The 25,000-nt window shown below is 55.3% G+C and overlaps 1 protein-coding gene across 1 annotated transcript in view; it reads left to right on the top strand.

The window, feature by feature from the left end:
• The window catches only part of LOC142923445 (uncharacterized), a 101,554-nt gene extending 86,527 nt beyond the window's left edge, over positions 1–15,027 (top strand). Inside the window, exon 10 of the mRNA XM_076064554.1 lies at positions 14,902–15,027. Within this exon, the coding sequence (XP_075920669.1) occupies positions 14,902–15,027 (126 nt within the window). The remainder of the gene's footprint in view (positions 1–14,901) is intronic.
• Positions 15,028–25,000: the final 9,973 nt, after the last annotated feature.

Here is a 25,000-nt window from a genome sequence, read left to right as displayed (position 1 = left end):
GACACTCACACAGAGACACTCACACAGAGACACTCACACAGAGACACTCACACAGAGACACACACAGAGACATACTCACAGAGACATACTCACAGAGACACACACAGAGACACACACAGACACTCACACACACTCACACACACTCACACACACTCACACACACTCACACACACTCACACACACTCACACACACACACTCACACACACTCACACACACTCACACAGACCCTCATAGACCCTCATAGACACACTCACAGACAGACTCACACACAGACACACTCACAGACACACACACAGACACACTCACAGACAGACTCACACACAGACAGACTCACACACAGACACACACACACAGAGACACTCACACAGAGACACACACATGTAGACACACACAGAGACACACACAGAGACACACACACTCACACAGAGACAGACACACACTCACACAGACACTCATAGACACACACACACAGACACACACTCACACAGACACTCATAGACACACACACACAGACAGACACTCACACAGAGACACACACATGTAGACACACACACAGACACACACACAGACACACACACACACAGACACACACACACAGACACACACACACAGACACACACACACAGACACACACACACAGACACACAGACACACACACACAGACACACACACACAGACACACACACACAGACACACACACACAGACACACACACACACACAGACACACACACACACACAGACACACACACACACAGACACACACACACACAGACACACACACACACAGACACACACAGACAGACACACACACAGATAGACACACACACACAGACACACACACACACAGACACACACACACAGACAGACACACACACACACAGAGATACAGAGACACTCACACACAAAGACAAAGACAAAGATCCCCCATATAGCCTTAACAGACTGTAGGGGCAAGTGCTGTTAGCGAGCACCTATGAAGGCCGGAACGGTACACGAGGGGGTGGGTGGCCAGCACCACGCCCGACCGCCTTTGTCTCCCTAGTGGCAATGTTTACACACCGCACCAGGTACTCATTTTAGGCTGAGTCGACCTAGGGGAGGCCCGGGACCGGTTCAGATAATCGTCACTGGTGTTGGCCGTGAGCGGGAATCGAACCCGGGTCGCCAGGTTCATAGCGCAGCGTAGCGCTAACCACTACACTATCACTCCCCACACACACAGAGACAGACACACAGAGATACACAGAGACACACACATGTAGACACACACACATGTAGACACACTCACACACACACAGACACACACACACACAGACACACACACATGTAGACACACACACAGAGACACACACACACACTCACACACAGACACACACACACAGACAGACACTCGGGCAGAGCAGGTGGGGAGACACTCACACAGAGACAGACACACACACATGTAGACACACTCACAGACACTCACAGACAGAAACACACACACACAGACACACACAGACACTCATAGACACACACACAGACACACACATACACATACACACAGAGATACACACTCACAGAGACACACATACACACACTCACACACACACACTCACACACACGTACACACACTCACAAAGAGACACACAGACACACACACAGAGACACAGAGATACACACACAGAGATACAGAGACACTCACACACAGACACACACACACAGAGACACACACACTCACATACACACAGAGACACACACACACAGACACTCACACACACTCACATACACATACACACACAGAGACACAACAACAACAACCGCCATTCGCCACTAAGTGGCGGTGACGTCACCACGACGCTTGTGCCAGGCTATGTGCACCCTGAGGCCACGTGAAGTGTCGAACGCCCGCTGGCAGGAGGTCACGGGGCAGACCCAGGTGCCACGGGTCGACTGACTGAGATGACTGGCTGATGCACCACCTGTGCCCCCTACTGTGCCAACCCGCTGTGCTTTAGCCACCCGGCGCTCCGCTCGCTGTTGTGAGCGTCGATCCTCCGCCCTCCGTTGTTGTTGGAGGGCGACTGCCTCCAACTGCCCAGTAGCATCCTTCACGAGCCTCCTCCACAGAGGCCGATCTTGACACCGCTGGTACCAGTCATCGGCAAGTCCACTCAGCTCCACGTCCTCCTGTACCACATCACTCCATCTCTTCTCTAGCCCGTGCCGCGCCCGCTTAGCCCCCTCAATCCGGCCAAACAAAAGCTGTTTCGGCATGCGGTGGCTGGGCATGCGGGCTACATGACCCAGCCATCGCAGCCTTGCCTGCCGGAGGAGCTCACCGATGGGACCCTGCCCAGATCTTTCAAGGATTTGTGAGCTCCTCACACAATCCAGTCTGGTTAAACCCAGGATGGATCGTAGGCAGGTCAGCCTAAATGTTTCTAACCGGCGAAGATGTTCCATTAGGGGGGTCCACGTTTCGCAAGCGTAGAGAAGGGAGGGAATGACCGTGGCCGAGAAGACCTGAAGCTTAGTGCGGAGCGACAGACCAGGTAGCTTCCACACAGCGTTACGCAACCGATGAAAAGATATTGCCGCTCGACTGATTCGGAGTGAGACCTCTGCTGTTAAACTGGAGCCAGTCATAAGCACACTGCCCAGGTATGGGAAACTCTCCACTCTCTCCACAACTGCCCCATCACCGATTGGGAGTTGTGGGAGTGGAGTGTCCGATGGTACAAAATACCCAGGCAGGTGCTTAGTTTTGGTGGGGCTGATGGTAAGGCCCCACCTCTTAGTGGCACGCTCCAGTCTCAGCAGCAGCGTCTCCAACTCCTCCTCTGGCTGAGCAGCTATTACCAAGTCATCAGCATACATAACGTGGTTGAGCAATAGGGAGCCATCCCTTGACCGCACCCGGGCATCGATTAGCCTCCCATTATATCTGTACCATATGGAGATTCCCCCGGTACAGCTATTGAAGGCTTCACGAACTACGTGGTCAAAATAGATGTTAAATAATGTGGGAGCCAGAGGACATCCCTGTCGCACCCCAAGGTGTACAGGGAATGGCTCTGACTCCCGGCCACGTAGTTTTACCCGGGCCCGCTCACCATCATGAAGGTCCTTAATGATCGTGAGCAGAGGGTCAGGTACTCCAAAAGCACGAAGAACGACCCAGAGCCCAGGCCTACTGATGGTATCATAGGCCTTGACCAGGTCAATAAAGCAGAGATGTAGGTCTTGTTGGAATTCCCTACACCTCTGCTGTAGCAGACGGACAGAAAATATGGCATCTGTGCAGGACCGCCCTTTCCTGAAACCGCATTGGGGCTCCGCAAGCCTCTCCTCAGCGTGCCTGGCAAGGCGATGCTGAATAATCCTTGCCAGGACCTTTCCCGGCACACTGAGGAGTGAGATGCCCCTGTAGTTGTTACAGTCTGTGCGGTCCCCCTTCTTAAAAAGGGGGACCACCAGGGCATCCTTCCAATCCTGCGGAACCCGTCCAGTGGTCCAGACTGTTGTTATGATGTCATATAGGGCAGTCTGTGCACAAACGCCACCCTCCCTCAGCATTTCGCTTGGGAGATCATCTCTGCCCGCTGCCTTTCCTGGTCTCAGACTCCGTATCGCCTTCAATACTTCCTCAGCAGATGGCACCTCAGCCAGCCACTCACAGGGGGTGACTTCATCCAATATTTGAGGCACCGCAGCCTCAGCAGGGTCATCCTCACTTTGTGCCACGATGTTTTCCTGGCTGTGGGATTTTCCCTCCCCCAGGACCTCACAGAAATGCTCAGCAAATCTGCGAACCTGTTCCTGGGGGTCGGAAATTGGATCACCGTTTTTTCCCCTAATGATGGTAATAGGTGTGGCGCTGCAGGTTACTTTTTTGATGGAGTTAAATAGCGATTTGTGATCACGGGCCACTGAGGCAGACTCCATCTCCTCAGCAACCCGCGACCACCACCCATCCTTGCAGCGCCTCACGGCTCTCCGAACCTCCGAGCGAAGGCTGCGGTAAGCCTCCTCATTCTCTGACGTGGGATTCTGTAGCCGATGACAGTGGGCCTGTCGCTTTTTCTCAACCATCCTGAACAACTCCTCTGTCATCCAGGGTGTCTGGGGAGGTCTGGACCGCGTACCCAAAGCAGCCATTGCAGCTGCATGAGTCACAGTCCTAAACCTCGCCCATTTACCCTCGACATCAGGAGGAGTCGGGGACGATGCCAATCCCAGCCGCAAGCGATGATGAAATTCTCGCTTGCAACTTTCATCAGATAACTGAGACCAGGCCACTTTAGGTTGGAATGGGGTCCTGGGTGTACACCCACCACCGGAGTGGAAGAATGGCAGGCGCATCTTACAGATGACTAGTCGATGGTCAGAGGGCAGATCAGCTCCACGGTAGGTCCTGGTGTCAAGGACATGGGCTCGCATTCGCTGGTCCGTCACTATGTAGTCCAGCAGATGTTCTTGCTTGGACCCGGCATGCATCCATGATGTTGTGTGGATGCGCCGATGCCGGAACAGCGTGTTGGTAATTACAAGCCCATGGGCTGCACAAAAATCTAGCAGCCTCCTACCGTTGTTATTGAGCTGATCTGGCCCATGCCCTCCAATCACTCCAGACCAGGTGCCAGTATCATGACCAACTCGGGCATTGAAGTCACCCAACATGATGACTCTATCCCGAGGGGCCACTTTAGTCAGCACCTGTGAAAGGAGGTCATAGAAGGCATCTGACTCATCGGCTTTGCCTGCATCCCTCCACGGATGTTCATCTTCGGTGGGGGCATAAGTAACCACGACCACCATTCCTCGCCTCCGGTTGATGGGAAGGCGAGCCCAAAGTAGCCTGGGGCTTACAGCTTCCCACACCTCACCGCCACGCTCCCACGCCCCCTTCATTCTTTTGTTCAAAAGAAGACCCACACCCTGTTGTTTGGCAGTCTGCTGCCCCGAGTAGAGGACTGTCCACCCCTCATGGTGGCAGGAGCCAGAGCCGGTCCACCGGACCTCCTGAATGCCGCATAGATCCAGGCGGTACCGGTCCAGCTCCCGACAGAGGAGTGGCAGCCTCTCCTCTGCAGTGAGCGTTCGAACATTCCACGTGGCCACCCGTAGTGGCTTTTCGTTGTTTCTGGAGTAGCCCCGAGGGTAGGTATTCAATCTCCTGGCTCCGCCAATTGGGGTTTGGCCAGGAGACGTCATAGACGCCTGGCCCCCCGGGGCCTCCGGCACAAGCTTAGTTGTTACATATTTCACTTTAATTCGTGGTTTTGTGGTAATTAATTGAAGGTGGAGGGGTTACCAGCCCCTCGCACCCGTCCAGAGCCCCCGTTTAGCCCCTGTGGTGGACACATATGCCATGAGGGGAGGAGCCAATCAAAATTGGAACTCCCCCCACAGCACTGTCCACGACAGAGTTGCCCGTCCGGCACCGCGGACGGGCAACACAGACACACACACACTCACATACACTCACACAGAGACACACACACACTCACACACTCACATACACACATACACACATACTCACACATACACATACACACACTCACACAGAGACACACAGACACACAGACACACACACAGACACACACATACACAGACACACACACACACTCCCTCATCTCTGCCCGCTGCCTTTCCTGGTCTCAGACTCCGGATCGCCTTCAATAATTCCTCAACAGATGGCACCTCAGCCAGCCACTCGCAGGGGGTGACTTCCTCCAATATTTGAGGCACCGCAGCCTCAGCAGGGTCATTCCCACTTTGTGCCACGATGTTTTCCTGGCTGAGGGATTTCCCCTGCCCACAGACACACAAAGACAAAGATAAAGATCCCCCGTATAGCCTTCACAGACTGTAGGGGCAAGTGCTGTTAGCGAGCACCTATGAAGGCTGGAACGGTACACGAGGGGGTGGGTGGCCAGCACCACGCCCGACCGCCTTTGTCTCCCTAGTGACGATGTTTACACACCGAACCAGGTACTCATTTGAGGCTGAGTCGACCTAGGGGAGGCCCGGGACCGGTTCAGATAATCGTCACTGGTGTTGGCCGTGAGCGGGAATCGAACCCGGGTCGCCAGGTTCATAGCGCAGCGTAGCGCTAACCACTACACTATCGCTCCCCACAGTGACACACACAGACACACACACAGTGACACACACATACACAGACACACACACACAGACACACACACAGACACACACACACAAACACAGACAGACAAACACAGACACAGACACACACACACACAGACACACACACACAGACACACACACAGACACACACTCACCCACCCACTCACTCACCCACCCACTCACCCCCCACCACCCACTCACTCACCCACCCACCCACTCACTCACCCACCCACTCACCTACTCACTCACTCACTCACCCACTTACTCACCCACCCACCCACACCCTCACCCACCCACCCACTCACTCACTCACCCCCCACCCACCCACCACTCACCCACCCACTCACTCACCCACCCACTCACCCACCCACCCACTTACTCACCCACCCACCCACTCACTCACTCACCCACTCACTCACTCACCCACCCACTCACTCACTCACCCACTCACTCACTCACTCACCCACCCACTCACTCACCCACCCTCTCACTCACCCACCCACCCACCCACTCACCCACCCACTCACTCACTCACTCACCCACCCACCCACCCACTCACCCACTCACCCACCCACCAACCCACCCACTCACCCACCCACCAACCCACCCACTCACCCTCTCACCCACCCACTCACTCACCCACTCACTCACTCACCCACTCACTCACCCACCCACTCACTCACCCACTCACCCTCTCACCCACCCACTCACTCACCCACTCACTCACCCACTCACTCACTCACCCACCCACTCACTCACCCACTCACTCACTCACTCACCCACTCACTCACCCACCCACTCACTCACCCACTCACTCACTCACCCACCCACTCACTCACCCACCCTCTCACTCACTCACTCACCCACCCACCCACTCACTCACCCACTCACCCACCCACTCACCCACCCACCCACTCCCCTACCCACCCACCCACTCACCCACCCACCCACTCACTCACCCACTCACTCACCCACTCACTCACCCACTCACCCCCCTACCCACCCACCCACCCACTCACCCACCCTCTCACTCACTCACTCACCCACCCACTCACTCACTCACCCACTCACCCACCCTTTCACTCACTCACCCACCCACCCACTTACCCACCCAGCCACTCACCCACCCACTCACTCACCCACCCACTCACGCACACACTCACCCACCCACTCACCCACCCACACACTCACTCACCCACCCACTCACCCACCCACTCACCCACTCACCCACTCACCCTCTCACTCACTCACCCACTCACCCACTCACTCTCTCACCCACCCACCCACTCACCAACCCACCCACTCACTCACCCACCCACCCCCCCACCCACCCACTCACTCACCCACTCACTCACTCACCCACCCACCCACTCACCCACTCACTCACCCACACACTCACCCACTCACTCACTCACCCACCCATTCATTCACTCACCCACCCTCTCACTCACTCACCCACCCATCCACTCACTCACCCACCCACCCACCCACTCACTCACCCACACACTCACTCACCCTCTCACCCACCCTCTCACCCACCCACCCACCACCCCCCCCACCCACCCACCACCCCCCCACTAACCACCCCCCCACTACCAGGACTCCCGTCGAGCCCTGCGTGAGCAGGAGCGAGAGGAGCGTGCCTGGCGGTCACGCGAGGCGTCTCTGCAGGTATTTCGGGAACATTTTGACTTTTTAATTTTTAATTTTCTCCCCACGCGCGCGACGTATTTTTCTGTTTGCATGGTAACGCAAATGTCTCTACTCGTTCGTGGTTCTTGTTCTTGTTGTTCTTGTTCTTGTTGTTGTTCTTGTTGTTGTTGTTCTTGTTGTTGTTGTTCTTGTTGTTGTTCGTTCGTTGGTGGAGGTTGAAGCCGATTCAAGAGACGAATGGCTCACCAGGGGGCCACAGCAAATGTCAAATTTTTTTTAAAAAAATAAAATAAAATAAATATCTTCTTTGGTTCTTTCGGTAAAGTCACCACCACCACCAGGTAGAATGAGAATAAAATAATAAATTGATAAAATAAAATAACACGACAATAATATTCTCACACGACGTTTCGGCCACAACACAAGCGGCCTTCATCAGGTGAAGGGACGCGAGACTGTCTGGTAGGACACAGCGCTGGAGTGAGAGAGCCACGTTCAGATCACGGCTTTTAAGCTGTGTGAGAGGAAACAGAGAGCCTTAGAGTCGCGGCATCTCTTCAGAAAGGTGAGAGACTCGATTTAGTTGAGCCTTCTTATCCCGAAGTCTGTTGAATGATCTTAGAGTCGCGGCATCTCTTCAGAAATGTGAGAGACTCGATTTAGTTGAGCCTTCTTATCCCGAAGTCTGTTGAATGATCTTAGAGTCGCGGCATCTCTTCAGAAAGGTGAGAGACTCGATTAGTTGAGCCTTCTTATCCCGAAGTCTGTTGAATGATCTTAGAGTCGCGGCATCTCTTCAGAAAGGTGAGAGACTCGATTTAGTTGAGCCTTCTTATCCCGAAGTCTGTTGAATGATCTTAGAGTCGCGGCATCTCTTCAGAAAGGTGAGAGACTCGATTTAGTTGAGCCTTCTTATCCCGAAGTCTGTTGAATGATCTTAGAGTCGCGGCATCTCTTCAGAAAGGTGAGAGACTCGATTTAGTTGAGCCTACTTATCCCGAAGTCTGTTGAATGATCTTAGAGTCGCGGCATCTCTTCAGAAAGGTGAGAGACTCGATTAGTTGAGCCTTCTTATCCCGAAGTCTGTTGAATGATCTTAAGGATGTGTGGAATCCCTACCCCGTAGAGGCGGTTAAATTTCGATTTAAAGCTTTCGTGACTGCAATGATTCATCTTCTGTGATTCTTTCGGTAAAGTCACCACCACCAGGTAGAATGAGAATAAAATAATAAATTGATAAAATAAAATAACACAATAATAATATTCTCACGACGTTTCGGCCACAACACAAGCGGCCTTCATCAGGTGAAGGGACGCGAGACTGTCTGGTAGGACAGCGCTGGACAGTCTCGCTCCCTTCACCTGATGAAGGCCGCTTGTGTTGTGGCCGAAACGTCGTGAGAACATTACTGTCGTGTAATTTTATTTTATCAATTTATTATTTTATTCTCATTCTACGTGGTGGTGGTGACTTTACCGAAAGAACCAAAGAAGATGAATCGTTGCAGTCACGAAAGCTTTAAATCGAAATTTAACCGCCTCTACGGGGTAGGGATTCCACACATCCTTAAGATCATTCAACAGACTTCGGGATAAGAAGGCTCAACTAATCGAGTCTCTCACCTTTCTGAAGAGATGCCGCGACTCTAAGATCATTCAACAGACTTCGGGATAAGAAGGCTCAACTAAATCGAGTCTCTCACCTTTCTGAAGAGATGCCGCGACTCTAAGGCTCTTTGTTTCCTCTCACACAGCTTAAAAGCCGTGATCTGAACGTGGCTCTCTCACTCCAGCGCTGTCCTACCAGACAGTCTCGCGTCCCTTCACCTGATGAAGGCCGCTTGTGTTGTGGCCGAAACGTCGTGAGAACATTATTGTTGTGTAATTTTATTTTATCAATTTATTATTCTATTCTCATTCTACGTGGTGGTGGTGGTGGTGGTGACTTTACCGAAAGAACCAAAGAAGACGAATCATTGCAGTCACGAAAGCTTTAAATCGAAATTTAACCGCCTCTACGGGGTAGGGATTCCACACATCCTTAAGATCATTCAACAGACTTCGGGATAAGAAGGCTCAACTAATCGAGTCTCTCACCTTTCTGAAGAGATGCCGCGACTCTAAGATCATTCAACAGACTTCGGGATAAGAAGGCTCAACTAAATCGAGTCTCTCACCTTTCTGAAGAGATGCCGCGACTCTAAGATCATTCAACAGACTTCGGGATAAGAAGGCTCAACTAAATCGAGTCTCTCACCTTTCTGAAGAGATGCCGCGACTCTAAGATCATTCAACAGACTTCGGGATAAGAAGGCTCAACTAAATCGAGTCTCTCACCTTTCTGAAGAGATGCCGCGACTCTAAGATCATTCAACAGACTTCGGGATAAGAAGGCTCAACTAAATCGAGTCTCTCACCTTTCTGAAGAGATGCCGCGACTCTAAGATCATTCAACAGACTTCGGGATAAGAAGGCTCAACTAAATCGAGTCTCTCACCTTTCTGAAGAGATGCCGCGACTCTAAGATCATTCAACAGACTTCGGGATAAGAAGGCTCAACTAAATCGAGTCTCTCACCTTTCTGAAGAGATGCCGCGACTCTAAGATCATTCAACAGACTTCGGGATAAGAAGGCTCAACTAAATCGAGTCTCTCACCTTTCTGAAGAGATGCCGCGACTCTAAGGCTCTTTGTTTCCTCTCACACAGCTTAAAAGCCGTGATCTGAACGTGGCTCTCTCACTCCAGCGCTGTCCTACCAGACAGTCTCGCTCCCTTCACCTGATGAAGGCCGCTTGTGTTGTGTGGCCGAAACGTCGTGAGAACATTATTGTTGTGTTATTTTATTTTATCAATTTATTATTCTATTCTCATTCTACGTGGTGGTGGTGGTGGTGACTTTGCCGAAAGAACCAAAGAAGATGAATCATTGCAGTCACGAAAGCTTTAAATCGAAATTTAACCGCCTCTACGGGGGGAGGGATTCCACACATCCTTAAGATCATTCAACAGACTTCGGGATAAGAAGGCTCAACTAATCGAGTCTCTCACCTTTCTGAAGAGATGCCGCGACTCTAAGATCATTCAACAGACTTCGGGATAAGAAGGCTCAACTAAATCGAGTCTCTCGCCTTTCTGAAGAGATGCCGCGACTCTAAGATCATTCAACAGACTTCGGGATAAGAAGGCTCAACTAATCGAGTCTCTCACCTTTCTGAAGAGATGCCGCGACTCTAAGATCATTCAACAGACTTCGGGATAAGAAGGCTCAACTAAATCGAGTCTCTCACCTTTCTGAAGAGATGCCGCGACTCTAAGATCATTCAACAGACTTCGGGATAAGAAGGCTCAACTAAATCGAGTCTCTCACCTTTCTGAAGAGATGCCGCGACTCTAAGATCATTCAACAGACTTCGGGATAAGAAGGCTCAACTAAATCGAGTATCTCACCTTTCTGAAGAGATGCCGCGACTCTAAGATCATTCAACAGACTTCGGGATAAGAAGGCTCAACTAAATCGAGTCTCTCACCTTTCTGAAGAGATGCCGCGACTCTAAGATCATTCAACAGACTTCGGGATAAGAAGGCTCAACTAAATCGAGTCTCTCACCTTTCTGAAGAGATGCCGCGACTCTAAGATCATTCAACAGACTTCGGGATAAGAAGGCTCAACTAAATCGAGTCTCTCACCTTTCTGAAGAGATGCCGCGACTCTAAGATCATTCAACAGACTCCGGGATAAGAAGGCTCAACTAAATCGAGTCTCTCACCTTTCTGAAGAGATGCCGCGACTCTAAGATCATTCAACAGACTTCGGGATAAGAAGGCTCAACTAAATCGAGTCTCTCACCTTTCTGAAGAGATGCCGCGACTCTAAGATCATTCAACAGACTTCGGGATAAGTAGGCTCAACTAAATCGAGTCTCTCACCTTTCTGAAGAGATGCCGCGACTCTAAGATCATTCAACAGACTTCGGGATAAGAAGGCTCAACTAAATCGAGTCTCTCACCTTTCTGAAGAGATGCCGCGACTCTAAGATCATTCAACAGACTTCGGGATATGAAGGCTCAACTAAATCGAGTCTCTCACCTTTCTGAAGAGATGCCGCGACTCTAAGATCATTCAACAGACTTCGGGATAAGAAGGCTCAACTAAATCGAGTCTCTCACCTTTCTGAAGAGATGCCGCGACTCTAAGATCATTCAACAGACTTCGGGATAAGAAGGCTCAACTAAATCAAGTCTCTCACCTTTCTGAAGAGATGCCGCGACTCTAAGATCATTCAACAGACTTCGGGATAAGAAGGCTCAACTAATCGAGTCTCTCACCTTTCTGAAGAGATGCCGCGACTCTAAGATCATTCAACAGACTTCGGGATAAGAAGGCTCAACTAAATCGAGTCTCTCACCTTTCTGAAGAGATGCCGCGACTCTAAGATCATTCAACAGACTTCGGGATAAGAAGGCTCAACTAAATCGAGTCTCTCACCTTTCTGAAGAGATGCCGCGACTCTAAGATCATTCAACAGACTTCGGGATAAGAAGGCTCAACTAAATCAAGTCTCTCACCTTTCTGAAGAGATGCCGCGACTCTAAGATCATTCAACAGACTTCGGGATAAGAAGGCTCAACTAATCGAGTCTCTCACCTTTCTGAAGAGATGCCGCGACTCTAAGATCATTCAACAGACTTCGGGATAAGAAGGCTCAACTAAATCGAGTCTCTCACCTTTCTGAAGAGATGCCGCGACTCTAAGATCATTCAACAGACTTCGGGATAAGAAGGCTCAACTAAATCGAGTCTCTCACCTTTCTGAAGAGATGCCGCGACTCTAAGATCATTCAACAGACTTCGGGATAAGAAGGCTCAACTAAATCGAGTCTCTCACCTTTCTGAAGAGATGCCGCGACTCTAAGATCATTCAACAGACTTCGGGATAAGAAGGCTCAACTAAATCGAGTCTCTCACCTTTCTGAAGAGATGCCGCGACTCTAAGGCTCTTTGTTCCTCTCACACAGCTTAAAGGCCGTGATCTGAACGTGGCTCTCTCACTCCAGCGCTGTCCCACCAGACAGTCTCGCTCCCTTCACCTGATGAAGGCCGCTTGTGTTGTGGCCGAAACGTCGTGAGAACATTATTGTTGTGTTATTTTATTTTATCAATTTATTATTTTATTCTCATTCTACGTGGTGGTGGTGGTGGTGGTGACTTTACCGAAAGAACCAAAGAAGATGAATCATTGCAGTCACGAAAGCTTTAAATCGAAATTTAACCGCCTCTACGGGGTAGGGATTCCACACATCCTTAAGATCATTCAACAGACTTCGGGATAAGAAGGCTCAACTAAATCGAGTCTCTCACCTTTCTGAAGAGATGCCGCGACTCTAAGATCATTCAACAGACTTCGGGATAAGAAGGCTCAACTAAATCGAGTCTCTCACCTTTCTGAAGAGATGCCGCGACTCTAAGATCATTCAACAGACTTCGGGATAAGAAGGCTCAACTAAATCGAGTCTCTCACCTTTCTGAAGAGATGCCGCGACTCTAAGATCATTCAACAGACTTCGGGATAAGAAGGCTCAACTAAATCGAGTCTCTCACCTTTCTGAAGAGATGCCGCGACTCTAAGATCATTCAACAGACTTCGGGATAAGAAGGCTCAACTAAATCGAGTCTCTCACCTTTCTGAAGAGATGCCGCGACTCTAAGATCATTCAACAGACTTCGGGATAAGAAGGCTCAACTAATCGAGTCTCTCACCTTTCTGAAGAGATGCCGCGACTCTAAGATCATTCAACAGACTTCGGGATAAGAAGGCTCAACTAAATCGAGTCTCTCACCTTTCTGAAGAGATGCCGCGACTCTAAGATCATTCAACAGACTTCGGGATAAGAAGGCTCAACTAAATCGAGTCTCTCACCTTTCTGAAGAGATGCCGCGACTCTAAGATCATTCAACAGACTTCGGGATAAGAAGGCTCAACTAATCGAGTCTCTCACCTTTCTGAAGAGATGCCGCGACTCTAAGATCATTCAACAGACTTCGGGATAAGAAGGCTCAACTAAATCGAGTCTCTCACCTTTCTGAAGAGATGCCGCGACTCTAAGATCATTCAACAGACTTCGGGATAAGAAGGCTCAACTAAATCGAGTCTCTCACCTATCTGAAGAGATGCCGCGACTCTAAGATCATTCAACAGACTTCGGGATAAGAAGGCTCAACTAAATCGAGTCTCTCACCTATCTGAAGAGATGCCGCGACTCTAAGATCATTCAACAGACTTCGGGATAAGAAGGCTCAACTAAATCGAGTCTCTCACCTTTCTGAAGAGATGCCGCGACTCTAAGATCATTCAACAGACTTCGGGATAAGAAGGCTCAACTAAATCGAGTCTCTCACCTTTCTGAAGAGATGCCGCGACTCTAAGGCTCTTTGTTTCCTCTCACACAGCTTAAAAGCTGTGATCTGAACGTGGCTCTCTCACTCCAGCGCTGTCCTACCAGACAGTCTCGCTCCCTTCACCTGATGAAGGCAGCTTGTGTTGTGGCCGAAACGTCGTGAGAACATTACTGTGTAATTTTATTTGATCAATTTATTATTTTATTCTCATTCTACGTGGTGGTGGTGGTGACTTTACCGAAAGAACCAAAGAAGATGAATCATTGCAGTCACGAAAGCTTTAAATCGAAATTTAACCGCCTCTACGGGGGGAGGGATTCCACACATCCTTAAGATCATTCAACAGACTTCGGGATAAGAAGGCTCAACTAAATCGAGTCTCTCACCTTTCTGAAGAGATGCCGCGACTCTAAGGCTCTTTGTTCCTCTCACACAGCTTAAAAGCCGTGATCTGAACGTGGCTCTCTCACTCCAGCGCTGTGTCCTACCAGACAGTCTCGCGTCCCTTCACCTGATGAAGGCCGCTTGTGGTTGTGGCCGAAACGTCGTGTGAGAATATTATTGTCGTGTAATTTTATTTGATCAATTTATTATTTTATTCTCATTCTACGTGGTGGTGGTGGTGACTTTACCGAAAGAACCAAAGAAGACGAATCCTTGCAGTCACGAAAGCTTTCAATCGAAAAACTAAAAAAATGAAAACTTTGTAAACCGTGCAGGTGGAGGTCTCAAGGCGGACCGCCTCCCTGCTCGCCGCCCGTCACGAGCAGCGAGACGCCAGGCGGGGCCAGAGAGAAGCGGAGGCGGCGAGAGAGAGGGAGGACTTCATGAACGTCGCTAGGTAGTGGGGGGAGTGGTGGGGGTAGTGGGGGGAGTGGTGGGGGGAGAGAGAGAGTGGAGGGAGAGAGTGAGTGGGGGGAGAGAGAGAGTGGGGAGAGAGAGAGAGTGGTGGGAGAGAGGGAGGACTTCATGAACGTCGCCAGGTAGTGGGGGGGAGAGAGTGGTGGGGGGTAGTGGTGGGGGGGAGAGTGGGGGGAGAGAGAGAGTGGAGGGAGAGAGTGGGGGGAGAGAGGGAGTGGGGAGAGAGAGAGTGGTGGGAGAGAGGGAGGACTTCCTGAACGTCGCTAGGTAGTGGGGGGAGTGGTGGGGGGTAGTGGGGGGAGTGGTGGGGGGAGAGAGAGAGTGGAGGGAGAGAGGGAGTGGGGGGAGAGAGTGAGAGAGTGGGGGGAGAGAGAGTGGGGGGAGAGAGAGTGGGGGGAGAGAGAGTGGGGGGAGAGAGAGTGGGGGGAGAGAGAGTGGGGGGAGAGAGAGAGAGAGTGGGGGGAGAGAGAGGGAGGACTTCATGAACGTCGCCAGGTAGTGGGGGGAGAGAGAGAGAGAGTGGGGGGAGAGAGAGTGGGGGGAGAGAGAGTGGAGGGAGAGAGAGTGGGGGGAGAGAGAGTGGGGGGAGAGAGAGTGGGGGGAGAGAGAGTGGAGGGAGAGAGAGTGGGGGGAGAGAGAGTGGGGGGAGAGAGAGTGGGGGGAGGGAGAGAGAGTGGGGGGAGAGAGAGTGGGGGGAGAGAGAGTGGGGGGGGAGAGAGTGGGGGGAGAGAGAGTGGGGGGAGAGAGAGTGGGGGGAGAGAGAGTGGGGGGAGAGAGAGAGTGGGGGGGGGGAGAGAGAGTGGGGGGAGAGATAGTGGGGGGAGAGAGAGTGGGGGGAGAGAGAGTGGGGGGAGAGAGAGTGGGGGGAGAGAGAGTGGGGAGAGAGAGAGTGGGGGGAGAGAGAGAGTGGGGGGAGAGAGAGTGGAGGGAGAGAGAGTGGGGGGAGAGAGTGGGGGTAGAGAGAGTGGGGGGAGAGAGAGAGTGGGGGGGGAGAGAGAGTGGGGGGAGAGAGAGTGGGGGGGAGAGAGAGTGGGGGGAGAGAGTGGGGGGAGAGAGAGTGGGGGGGAGAAAGAGAGTGGGGAGAGAGAGTGGGGAGAGAGAGAGTGGGGGAGAGAGTGGGGGGAGAGAGAGTGGGGGGGAGAGAGAGTGGGGGGAGAGAGAGTGGGGGGAGAGAGAGTGGGGGGAGAGAGAGTGGGGGGAGAGAGAGTGGGGGAGAGAGTGGGGGGAGAGAGAGAGTGGGGGGGGGAGAGTGGGGGGGGAGAGAGTGGGGGGAGAGAGAGTGGGGGAGAGAGAGTGGGGGGAGAGAGAGTGGAGGGAGAGAGTGGGGGGAGAGAGAGTGGGGGGAGAGAGAGTGGGGGGAGAGAGAGTGGGGGGAGAGAGAGTCGGGGGAGAGAGAGTGGGGGAGAGAGAGTGGGGGGAGAGAGAGTGGGGGGAGAGAGAGAGTGGGGGGAGAGAGAGTGGGGGGAGAGAGAATGGAGGGAGAGAGAGTGGGGGGAGAGAGAGTGGGGGGAGAGAGAGTGGGGGGAGAGAGAGTGGGGGGAGAGAGAGAGTGGGGGGTGGGAGTGGGGGGAGCGAGTGGGGGGAGTGGGGGGAGAGAGTGGGGGAGAGAGTGGGGGAGAGAGAGAGTGGGGGGAGAGAGAGAGTGGAGGGAGAGAGAGTGGGGGAGAGAGAGTGGGGGGAGAGAGAGATGGGGAGAGAGAGTGGGGAGAGTGGGAGAGAGTGGGGGAGAGAGGAGTGGGGGGAGAGAGAGTGGGGGGGAGAGAGAGTGGGGGGAGAGAGAGTGGGGGGAGAGAGAGTGGGGGGAGAGAGAGTGGGGGGAGAGAGAGTGGGGGGAGAGAGTGGGGGGAGAGAAGAGTGGGGGGGTGAGAGTGGGGGGGGAGAGTGGGGGGAGAGAGAGTGGGGGGAGAGAGAGTGGGGGGAGAGAGAGAGTGGAGGGAGAGAGAGGTGGGGGAGAGAGAGTGGGGGGAGAGAGAGTGGGGGGAGAGAGAGAGGGGGGGAGAGAGTGGGGGGGAGAGAGAGTGGGTGAGAGAGAGTGGGGGAGAGAGAGGGGGGGAGAGAGAGTGGGGGGAGAGAGAGGTGGGGGGGAGAGAGAGAGTGGGGGGAGAGAGAGTGGGGGGAGAGAGAATGGGGGAGAGAGAGTGGGGGGAGAGAGAGTGGGGGGAGAGAGAGTGGGGGGAGAGAGAGTGGGGGGAGAGAGAGAGTGGGGGGAGGGAGTGGGGGGAGAGAGTGGGGGAGTGGGGGGAGAGAGTGGGGGGAGAGAGTGGGGGGAGAGAGGAGAGTGGGGGGAGAGAGAGAGTGGGGGGAGAGAGAGTGGGGGGAGAGAGAGTGGGGGGAGAGAGAGTGGGGAGAGAGAGTGGGGAGAGAGAGAGTGGGGGGAGAGAGTGGGGGGAGAGAGGGAGTGGGGGAGAGAGAGTGGTGGGAGAGGGAGGAGTTCCTGTGACGTCGTCTAGGTTGTGGGGGGTGGTGGGGGGTAGTGGGGGGAGTGGTGGGGGAGGACAGAGAGTGGGGGGAGAGAGGGAGTGGGGGGAGAGAGTGAGAGAGTGGGGGAGAGAGAGTGGGGGGAGAGAGGTGGGGGGAGAGAGAGTGGGGGGAGAGAGAGTGGGGGGAGAGAGAGTGGGGGGAGAGAGAGTGGGGGATGGAGAGAGAGAGTGGGGGAGAGAGAGAGTGGGGGGAGAGGAGTGGGGGAGAGAGAGTGGGGGGAGAAGAGAGAGAGAGTGGGGGGAGAGAGAGGGAGGACTTCATGAACGTCGCCAGGTAGTGGGGGGAGAGAGAGAGAGTGGGGGGAGAGAGAGTGGGGGGAGAGAGAGTGGAGGGAGAGAGAGAGTGGGGGGAGAGAGAGAGTGGGGGGAGAGAGAGTGGGGGGAGAGAGAGTGGGGGAGAGAGAGTGGGGGGAGAGAGAGTGGGGGGGAGAGAGTGGGGGGAAGAGAGTGGGGGGAGAGAGATGGGGGGAGAGAGAGTGGAGGGGAGAGAGTGGGGGAGAGAGAGTGGGGGGAGAGAGAGTGGGGGGAGAGAGTGGGGGGAGAGAGAGTGGGGGAGAGAGAGAGTGGGGGAGAGAGAGTGGGGGGAGAGAGGTGGGGGGGAGAGAGAGTGGGGGGAGAGAGAGTGGGGGGAGAGAGAGTGGGGGGAGAGAGAGTGGGGGGAGAGAGAGTGGGGAGAGTGGGAGAGAGTGGGGGGAGAGAGAGAGTGGGGGGAGAGGAGTGGGGGGAGAGAGGTGGGGGGGAGAGAGAGTGGGGGGGGAGAGAGAGTGGGGGGAGAGAGAGTGGGGGGAGAGAGAGTGGGGGGAGGAGAGAGTGGGGGGAGAGAGAGTGGGGGGAGAGAGAGTGGGGGGGGAGAGAGAGTGGGGGAGAGAGAGTGGGGGGAGAGAGAGTGGGGGGGAGAGAGGTGGGGGGAGAGAGAGAGTGGTGGGGGGAGAGAGAGAGTGGGGGGAGAGAGAGAGTGGGGGGAGAGAGAGAGAGTGGGGGGAGAGAGTGGGGGGAGAGAGAGAGTGGGGGGAGAGAGAGTGGGGGGGGGAGAGAGAGTGGGGGAGAGAGAGTGGGGGGAGAGAGAGTGGGGGGAGAGAGAGTGGGGGAGAGAGAGAGAGTGGGGGAGAGAGAGTGGGGGGAGAGAGAGAGTGGGGGGAGAGAGAGAGTGGGGGGAGAGAGAGAGTGGGGGAGAGAGTGGGGGAGAGAGAGAGTGGGGGGAGAGAGAGTGGGGGGGAGAGAGAGTGGGGGGAGAGAGAGTGGGGGGAGAGAGAGTGGGGGAGAGAGAGTGGGGGGAGAGAGAGAGTGGGGAGAGAGAGAGTGGGGGGAGAGAGAGTGGGGGGGAGAGAGAGATGGGGGGGGGGAGAGAGAGTGGGGGGAGAGAGAGTGGGGGAGAGAGAGTGGGGGGAGAGAGAGTGGGGGGAGAGAGAGTGGGGGGAGAGAGAGTGGGGGGGGGAGAGAGAGTGGGGGGAGAGAGAGTGGGGGGAGAGAGAGTGGGGGGAGAGAGAGTGGGGGGGGGAGAGAGAGTGGGGGGAGAGAGAGTGGGGGGAGAGAGAGTGGGGGGAGAGAGAGTGGGGGGGGGAGAGAGAGTGGGGGGAGAGAGAGTGGGGGGGGAGAGAGTGGGGAGAGAGAGAGTGGGGGGAGAGAGAGTGGGGGGAGAGAGAGTGGGGGGGGAGGAGAGTGGGGAGAGAGAGAGTAGGGGGAGAGAGAGTGGGGGGGAGAGAGAGTGGGGGGAGAGAGAGTGGGGGAGAGAGTGGGGGGAGAGAGAGTGGGGGGAGAGAGAGAGTGGGGAGAGAGAGAGTGGGGGGAGAGAGAGTGGGGGGGGAGAGAGAGTGGGGGGGGAGAGAGAGTGGGGGAGAGAGAGTGGGGGAGAGAGAGTGGGGGGGGAGAGAGAGTGGGGGGAGAGAGAGTGGGGGGAGAGAGAGTGGGGGAGAGAGAGTGGGGGGAGAGAGAGTGGGGGGGGGGGAGAGAGAGTGGGGGGAGAGAGAGTGGGGGGAGAGAGAGTGGGGGGAGAGAGTGGGGGAGAGAGTGGGGGAGAGAGAGAGTGGGGGGAGAGAGAGTGGGGGGAGAGAGAGAGAGTGGGGGGAGAGAGAGTGGGGGGAGAGAGAGTGGGGGGAGAGAGAGTGGGGGGAGAGAGAGAGTGGGGAGAGAGAGAGTGGGGGGAGAGAGAGTGGGGGGAGAGAGAGAGTGGGGGGGGGAGAGAGTGGGGGGAGAGAGAGTGGGGAGAGAGAGAGTGGGGGGAGAGAGAGTGGGGGGAGAGAGAGTGGGGGGAGAGAGTGGGGGGAGAGAGAGTGGGGGGAGAGAGAGAGTGGGGGGAGAGAGTGGGGGGAGAGAGAGTGGGGGAGAGAGAGAGTGGGGGGAGAGAGAGTGGGGGGAGAGAGAGTGGGGGGAGAGAGAGTGGGGAGAGAGAGTGGGGGGAGAGAGAGTGGGGGGAGAGAGAGAGTGGGGGAGAGAGAGAGGGGGGGAGAGAGAGTGGGGGGAGAGAGTGGGGGGAGAGAGAGTGGGGGGAGAGAGAGAGTGGGGGAGAGAGAGTGGGGGGAGAGAGTGGGGGGAGAGAGAGTGGGGGGAGAGAGAGTGGGGGGAGAGAGAGTGGGGGAGAGAGAGAGTGGGGAGAGAGAGTGGGGGGAGAGAGAGTGGGGGAGAGAGAGTGGGGGGAGAGAGAGTGGGGAGAGAGAGTGGGGGGAGAGAGAGTGGGGGAGAGAGAGTGGGGGGAGAGAGAGAGAGTGGGGAGAGAGAGTGGGGGGAGAGAGAGTGGGGGGAGAGAGTGGGGGGAGAGAGAGTGGGGGGAGAGAGAGTGGGGGGAGAGAGAGAGTGGGGGGGAGAGAGTGGGGAGAGAGAGAGTGGGGGGAGAGAGTGGGGGGAGAGAGAGTGGGGGGGAGAGAGAGTGGGGGGAGAGAGAGTGGGGGGAGAGAGAGAGAGTGGGGAGAGAGAGTGGGGGGAGAGAGAGTGGGGGGAGAGAGAGTGGGGGAGAGAGAGTGGGGGGAGAGAGAGTGGGGGGAGAGAGAGTGGGGGGGAGAGAGAGTGGGGGGGAGAGAGTGGGGGGAGAGAGAGTGGGGGGAGAGAGAGAGTGGGGGGGGAGAGAGTGGGGGGAGAGAGAGAGTGGGGAGAGAGAGTGGGGGGAGAGAGAGTGGGGGGAGAGAGAGTGGGGGGAGAGAGAGAGTGGGGGGAGAGGGAGAGAGAGTGGGGGGAGAGAGATGGGGGGAGAGAGAGTGGGGGAGAGAGAGTGGGGGGAGAGGAGAGAGGGGGGGAGAGAGTGGGGGGAGAGAGAGTGGGGGGAGAGAGAGTGGGGGGGAGAGAGTGGGGAGAGAGAGAGTGGGGGGAGAGAGAGTGGGGGGAGAGAGAGTGGGGGGAGAGAGAGTGGGGGAGAGAGAGTGGGGAGGGGAGAGAGAGAGGGGGGGAGAGAGTGGGGGGAGAGAGAGTGGGGGAGAGAGAGTGGGGGAGGAGAGAGTGGGGGGAGAGAGAGTGGGGGGAGAGAGAGTGGGGGGAGAGAGAGGGGGGAGAGAGAGTGGGGGGAGAGAGAGTGGGGGGAGAGAGAGAGTGGGGGGAGAGAGAGTGGGGGGAGAGAGAGTGGGGGGAGAGAGAGAGTGGGGGGAGAGAGAGTGGGGGGAGAGAGAGTGGGGGGAGAGAGAGTGGGGGGGGAGAGAGTGGGGGGAGAGAGAGTGGGGGGGAGAGAGTGGGGGGAGAGAGAGTGGGGGGGAGAGAGTGGGGGGAGAGAGAGTGGGGGGAGAGAGAGTGGGGGGAAAGAGAGAGTGGGGGGGGAGAGAGTGGGGAGAGAGAGAGTGGGGGGAGAGAGAGTGGGGGGAGAGAGAGTGGGGGGAGAGAGAGTGGGGGAGAGAGAGTGGGGGGAGAGAGAGAGTGGGGGGGGAGAGAGTGGGGGGAGAGAGTGGGGGGAGAGAGAGTGGGGGGAGAGAGAGTGGGGGGGAGAGAGAGTGGGGGGAGAGAGAGTGGGGGGAGAGAGAGTGGGGGGAGAGAGAGTGGTGGGGGGAGAGAGAGACACGGGGAGTGTCTCTCTCTCCCCGTGTCTCTCCCGTGTCTCTCCCCGTGTCTCTCTCTCCCCGTGTCTCTCCCCGTGTCTCTCTCTCTCCCCGTGTCTCTCTCTCTCCCCGTGTCTCTCTCCCCGTGTCTCTCTCCCCGTGTCTCTCCCCGTGTCTCTCCCCGTGTCTCTCTCTCCCCGTGTCTCTCTCCCCGTGTCTCTCTCCCCGTGTCTCTCCCCGTGTCTCTCCCCGTGTCTCTCTCTCCCCGTGTCTCTCTCTCTCTCCCCGTGTCTCTCTCTCTCCCCGTGTCTCTCTCTCCCCGTGTCTCTCTCTCCGTGTCTCTCTCTCCCCGTGTCTCTCTCTCCGTGTCTCTCTCTCCCCGTGTCTCTCTCCCCGTGTCTCACCCCTCCCCGTGTCTCTCCCCGTGTCTCTCCCCGTGTCTCTCTGTCCCCGTGTCTCTCTCTCCCCGTGTCTCTCTGTCCCCGTGTCTCTCCCCGTGTCTCACCCCGTGTCTCTCTCTCCCCGTCTCTCTCTCCCGTGTCTCTCCCCGTGTCTCTCTCTCCCCGTGTCTCTCTCTCCCGTGTCTCTCTCTCCCCGTGTCTCTCTCTCCCCGTGTCTCTCTCCCCGTGTGTCTCTCTCTCCCCGTGTCTCTCTATCTCCCCGTGTCTCTCCCCGTGTCTCTCTCTCTCCCCGTGTCTCTCTCTCTCCCCGTGTCTGTCCCCGTGTCTCTCCCCGTGTCTCTCTCTCCCCGTGTCTCTCCCCGTGTCTCTCTCTCTCCCCGTGTCTCTCTCTCTCCCCGTGTCTGTCCCCGTGTCTCTCCCCGTGTCTCTCTCTCTCCCCGTGACTCTCTCTCCCCGTGTCTCACCCCCTCCCCGTGTCTCTCCCCGTGTCTCTCCCCGTGTCTCTCTCCCCGTGTCTCTCCCCGTGTCTCTCCCCGTGTCTCTCTCCCCGTGTCTCTCCCCGTGTCTCTCTCTCCCCGTGTCTCTCCCCCACAGGGCACAGGAAGAAGCCCAGGGTACAGCCCTTGCCCGCCAGGAAGATCTCCGCCGTCAGAGGCAGAGACACGCGGAGACTCTGAGACAGCAGATCCGAGACACGGAGACACGGAAGCTGGAGGATCGGAGAGCTTACCTCCATCAGGTGGTGGTGGTGGTGTCTCTCTGTGTCTCTCTGTGTCTCTCTGTGTCTCTGTGTGTCTCTCTGTCTACCTGTGTCTCTGTGTGTCTCTGTGTCTCTCTGTCTCTCTGTGTGTCTCTGTCTACCTGTCTATCTGTCTCTCTGTCTCTCTGTCTCCCTGTGTCTCTGTGTATCTTTGTCTCCCTGTGTCTCTGTGTCTACCTGTCTATCTGTCTCTCTGTGTCTCTCTGTCTCTCTGTGTCTCTGTGTCTCTCTGTCTCTCTGTGTCTCTTTGTCTCTGTCTCTCTGTGTCTCTCTGTGTCTCTGTCTCTGTGTGTCTCTGTGTCTCTCTGTCTCTGTGTCTCTGTGTCTCTCTGTGTGTCTCTGTCTCTCTGTCTCTGTCTCTGTGTGTCTCTGTGTGTCTCTGTCTCTCTGTGTCTCTGTGTCTCTGTGTCTCTGTCTCCCTGTGTCTCTGTGTCTCTCTGTCTCTCTGTGTCTCTGTCTCTGTCTCTCTGTCTCCTTGTGTCTCTGTGTCTCTGTGTCTCTGTCTCTCTGTCTCTGTCTCTCTGTCTCCCTGTGTCTCTGTGTCTCTGTCTCTCTGTCTCCCTGTGTCTCTGTGTCTCCCTGTGTCTCTGTGTCTCCTGTCTCTCTGTCTGTCTCTCTGTCTCTCTGTCTCCCTGTGTCTCTGTGTCTCTCTGTCTCGCTGTGTCTCTGTCTCCCTGTCTCTGTGTCTCTGTCTCTCTGTCTCCCTGTGTCTCCCTGTGTCTCTGTGTCTCCCTGTGTCTCTGTGTCTCCTGTCTCTCTGTCTGTCTCTCTGTCTCTCTGTGTCTCTGTGTCTCTCTGTCTCCCTGTGTCTCTGTGTCTCTCTGTCTCTCTGTCTCTCTGTGTCTCTGTCTCTCTGTGTCTCTCTGTCTCTCTGTGTCTCTGTGTCTCTCTGTCTCTCTGTCTCCCTGTGTCTTTGTCTCTCTGTCTCTCTGTCTCTCTGTCTCTGTGTCTCTCTGTCTCCCTGTGTCTCTGTCTCTGTGTCTCCCTGAGTCTCTGTCTCTGTGTCTCTCTGTCTCTCTGTATACCTGTCTCTCTGTCTCTCTGTGTCTCCCTGTGTCTCCCTGTGTCTCTGTGTCTCTGTCTCTGTCTCTCCTTTCTCCCTGTGTCTCTGTGTCTCTGTCTCTCTGTCTCCCTGTCTCTGTCCCTGTGTCTCTGTCCCTGTGTCTCTGTCTCCCTGTGTCTCTGTCTCCCTGTGTCTCTCTGTCTCCCTGTCTCTGTCCCTGTGTCTCTGTCCCTGTGTCTCTGTCTCCCTGTGTCTCTGTCTCCCTGTGTCTCTGTGTCTCTGTCTCTGTGTCTCTGTCTCTGTCTCTCTGTGTCTCTGCCTCTCTGTCTCTCTGTATCTCTGTCTCCCTGTGTCTCTGTCTCTGTCTCTGTGTCTCTCTGTGTCTCTGTCTCCCTGTCTCTCTGTGTCTCCATGTCTCTCTGTGTCTCTGTGTGTCTCTGTGTCTCTGTGTCTCTCTGTCTCTCTGTGTCTCTGTGTCTCTGTCTCTGTCTCTCTGTGTCTCTGTCTCTCTGTATCTCTGTCTCCCTGTGTCTCTGTGTCTCTGTCTCCCTGTCTCTCTGTCTCTGTGTCTCTGTCTCTCTGTGTCTCTGTGTCTCTGTGTCTCTGTCTCCCTGTGTCTCTGTCTCTGTGTCTCTGTCTCTCTGTGTCTCTGTGTCTCTGTCTCTGTCTCTCTGTGTCTGTGTCTCTCTGTCTCTGTCTCTGTCTCTGTGTCTCTCTGTCTCTCTCTGTCTCTGTCTCCCTGTCTCCCTGTCTCTGTGTCTCTCTGTCCTCTGTGTCTCTGTCTCTCTGTCTCTCTCTGTCTCCCTGTCTCTGTGTCTCTCTGTCTCTCTGCCTCTCTGTCCTCTGTGTCTCTGTCTCTCTGTCTCCCTGTCTCCCTGTCTCTGTGTCTCTCTGTGTCTCTGTGTCTCTGTGTCTCTGCCTCTCTGTCTCCCCGTGGCTCTGTGTCTCTGTCTCTGTGTCTCTGTCTCTGTCTCCCTGTCTCTGTCTCTGTCTCTGTGTCTCTGTCTCTGTGTCTCTGTCTCCCTGTCTCTGTCTCTGTCTCTGTGTCTCTGTCTCTCTGTCTCCCTGTGTCTCTGTCTCTGTCTTTGTCTCTCTGTCTCCCTGTCTCTGTGTCTCTGTCTCCCTGTCTCTGTCTCTGTCTCTGTGTCTCTGTCTCTCTGTCTCTGTGTCTCTGTCTCTGTCTCCCTGTCTCTGTCTCTGTGTCTCTGTTTCTCTGTCTCCCTGTGTCTCTGTCTCTGTCTTTGTCTCTCTGTCTCCCTGTCTCTGTGTCTCTGTCTCTGTCTCTGTGTCTCTGTCTCTCTGTGTCTCTGTCTCTGTCTTTGTCTCTCTGTCTCCCTGTCTCTGTGTCTCTGTGTCTCCT

This window comes from Petromyzon marinus, unplaced genomic scaffold (assembly GCF_048934315.1).
Source record: "Petromyzon marinus isolate PM22_M1 ecotype Great Lakes invasive population unplaced genomic scaffold, UKy_Petmar_22M1.pri1.0 PM_Scaffold_52, whole genome shotgun sequence".
Taxonomy (NCBI): Eukaryota; Metazoa; Chordata; class Hyperoartia; order Petromyzontiformes; family Petromyzontidae; genus Petromyzon; species Petromyzon marinus.
Note: the sequence above shows the minus strand (reverse complement) of the source record. Positions and strands in the feature narration are given on the sequence as shown.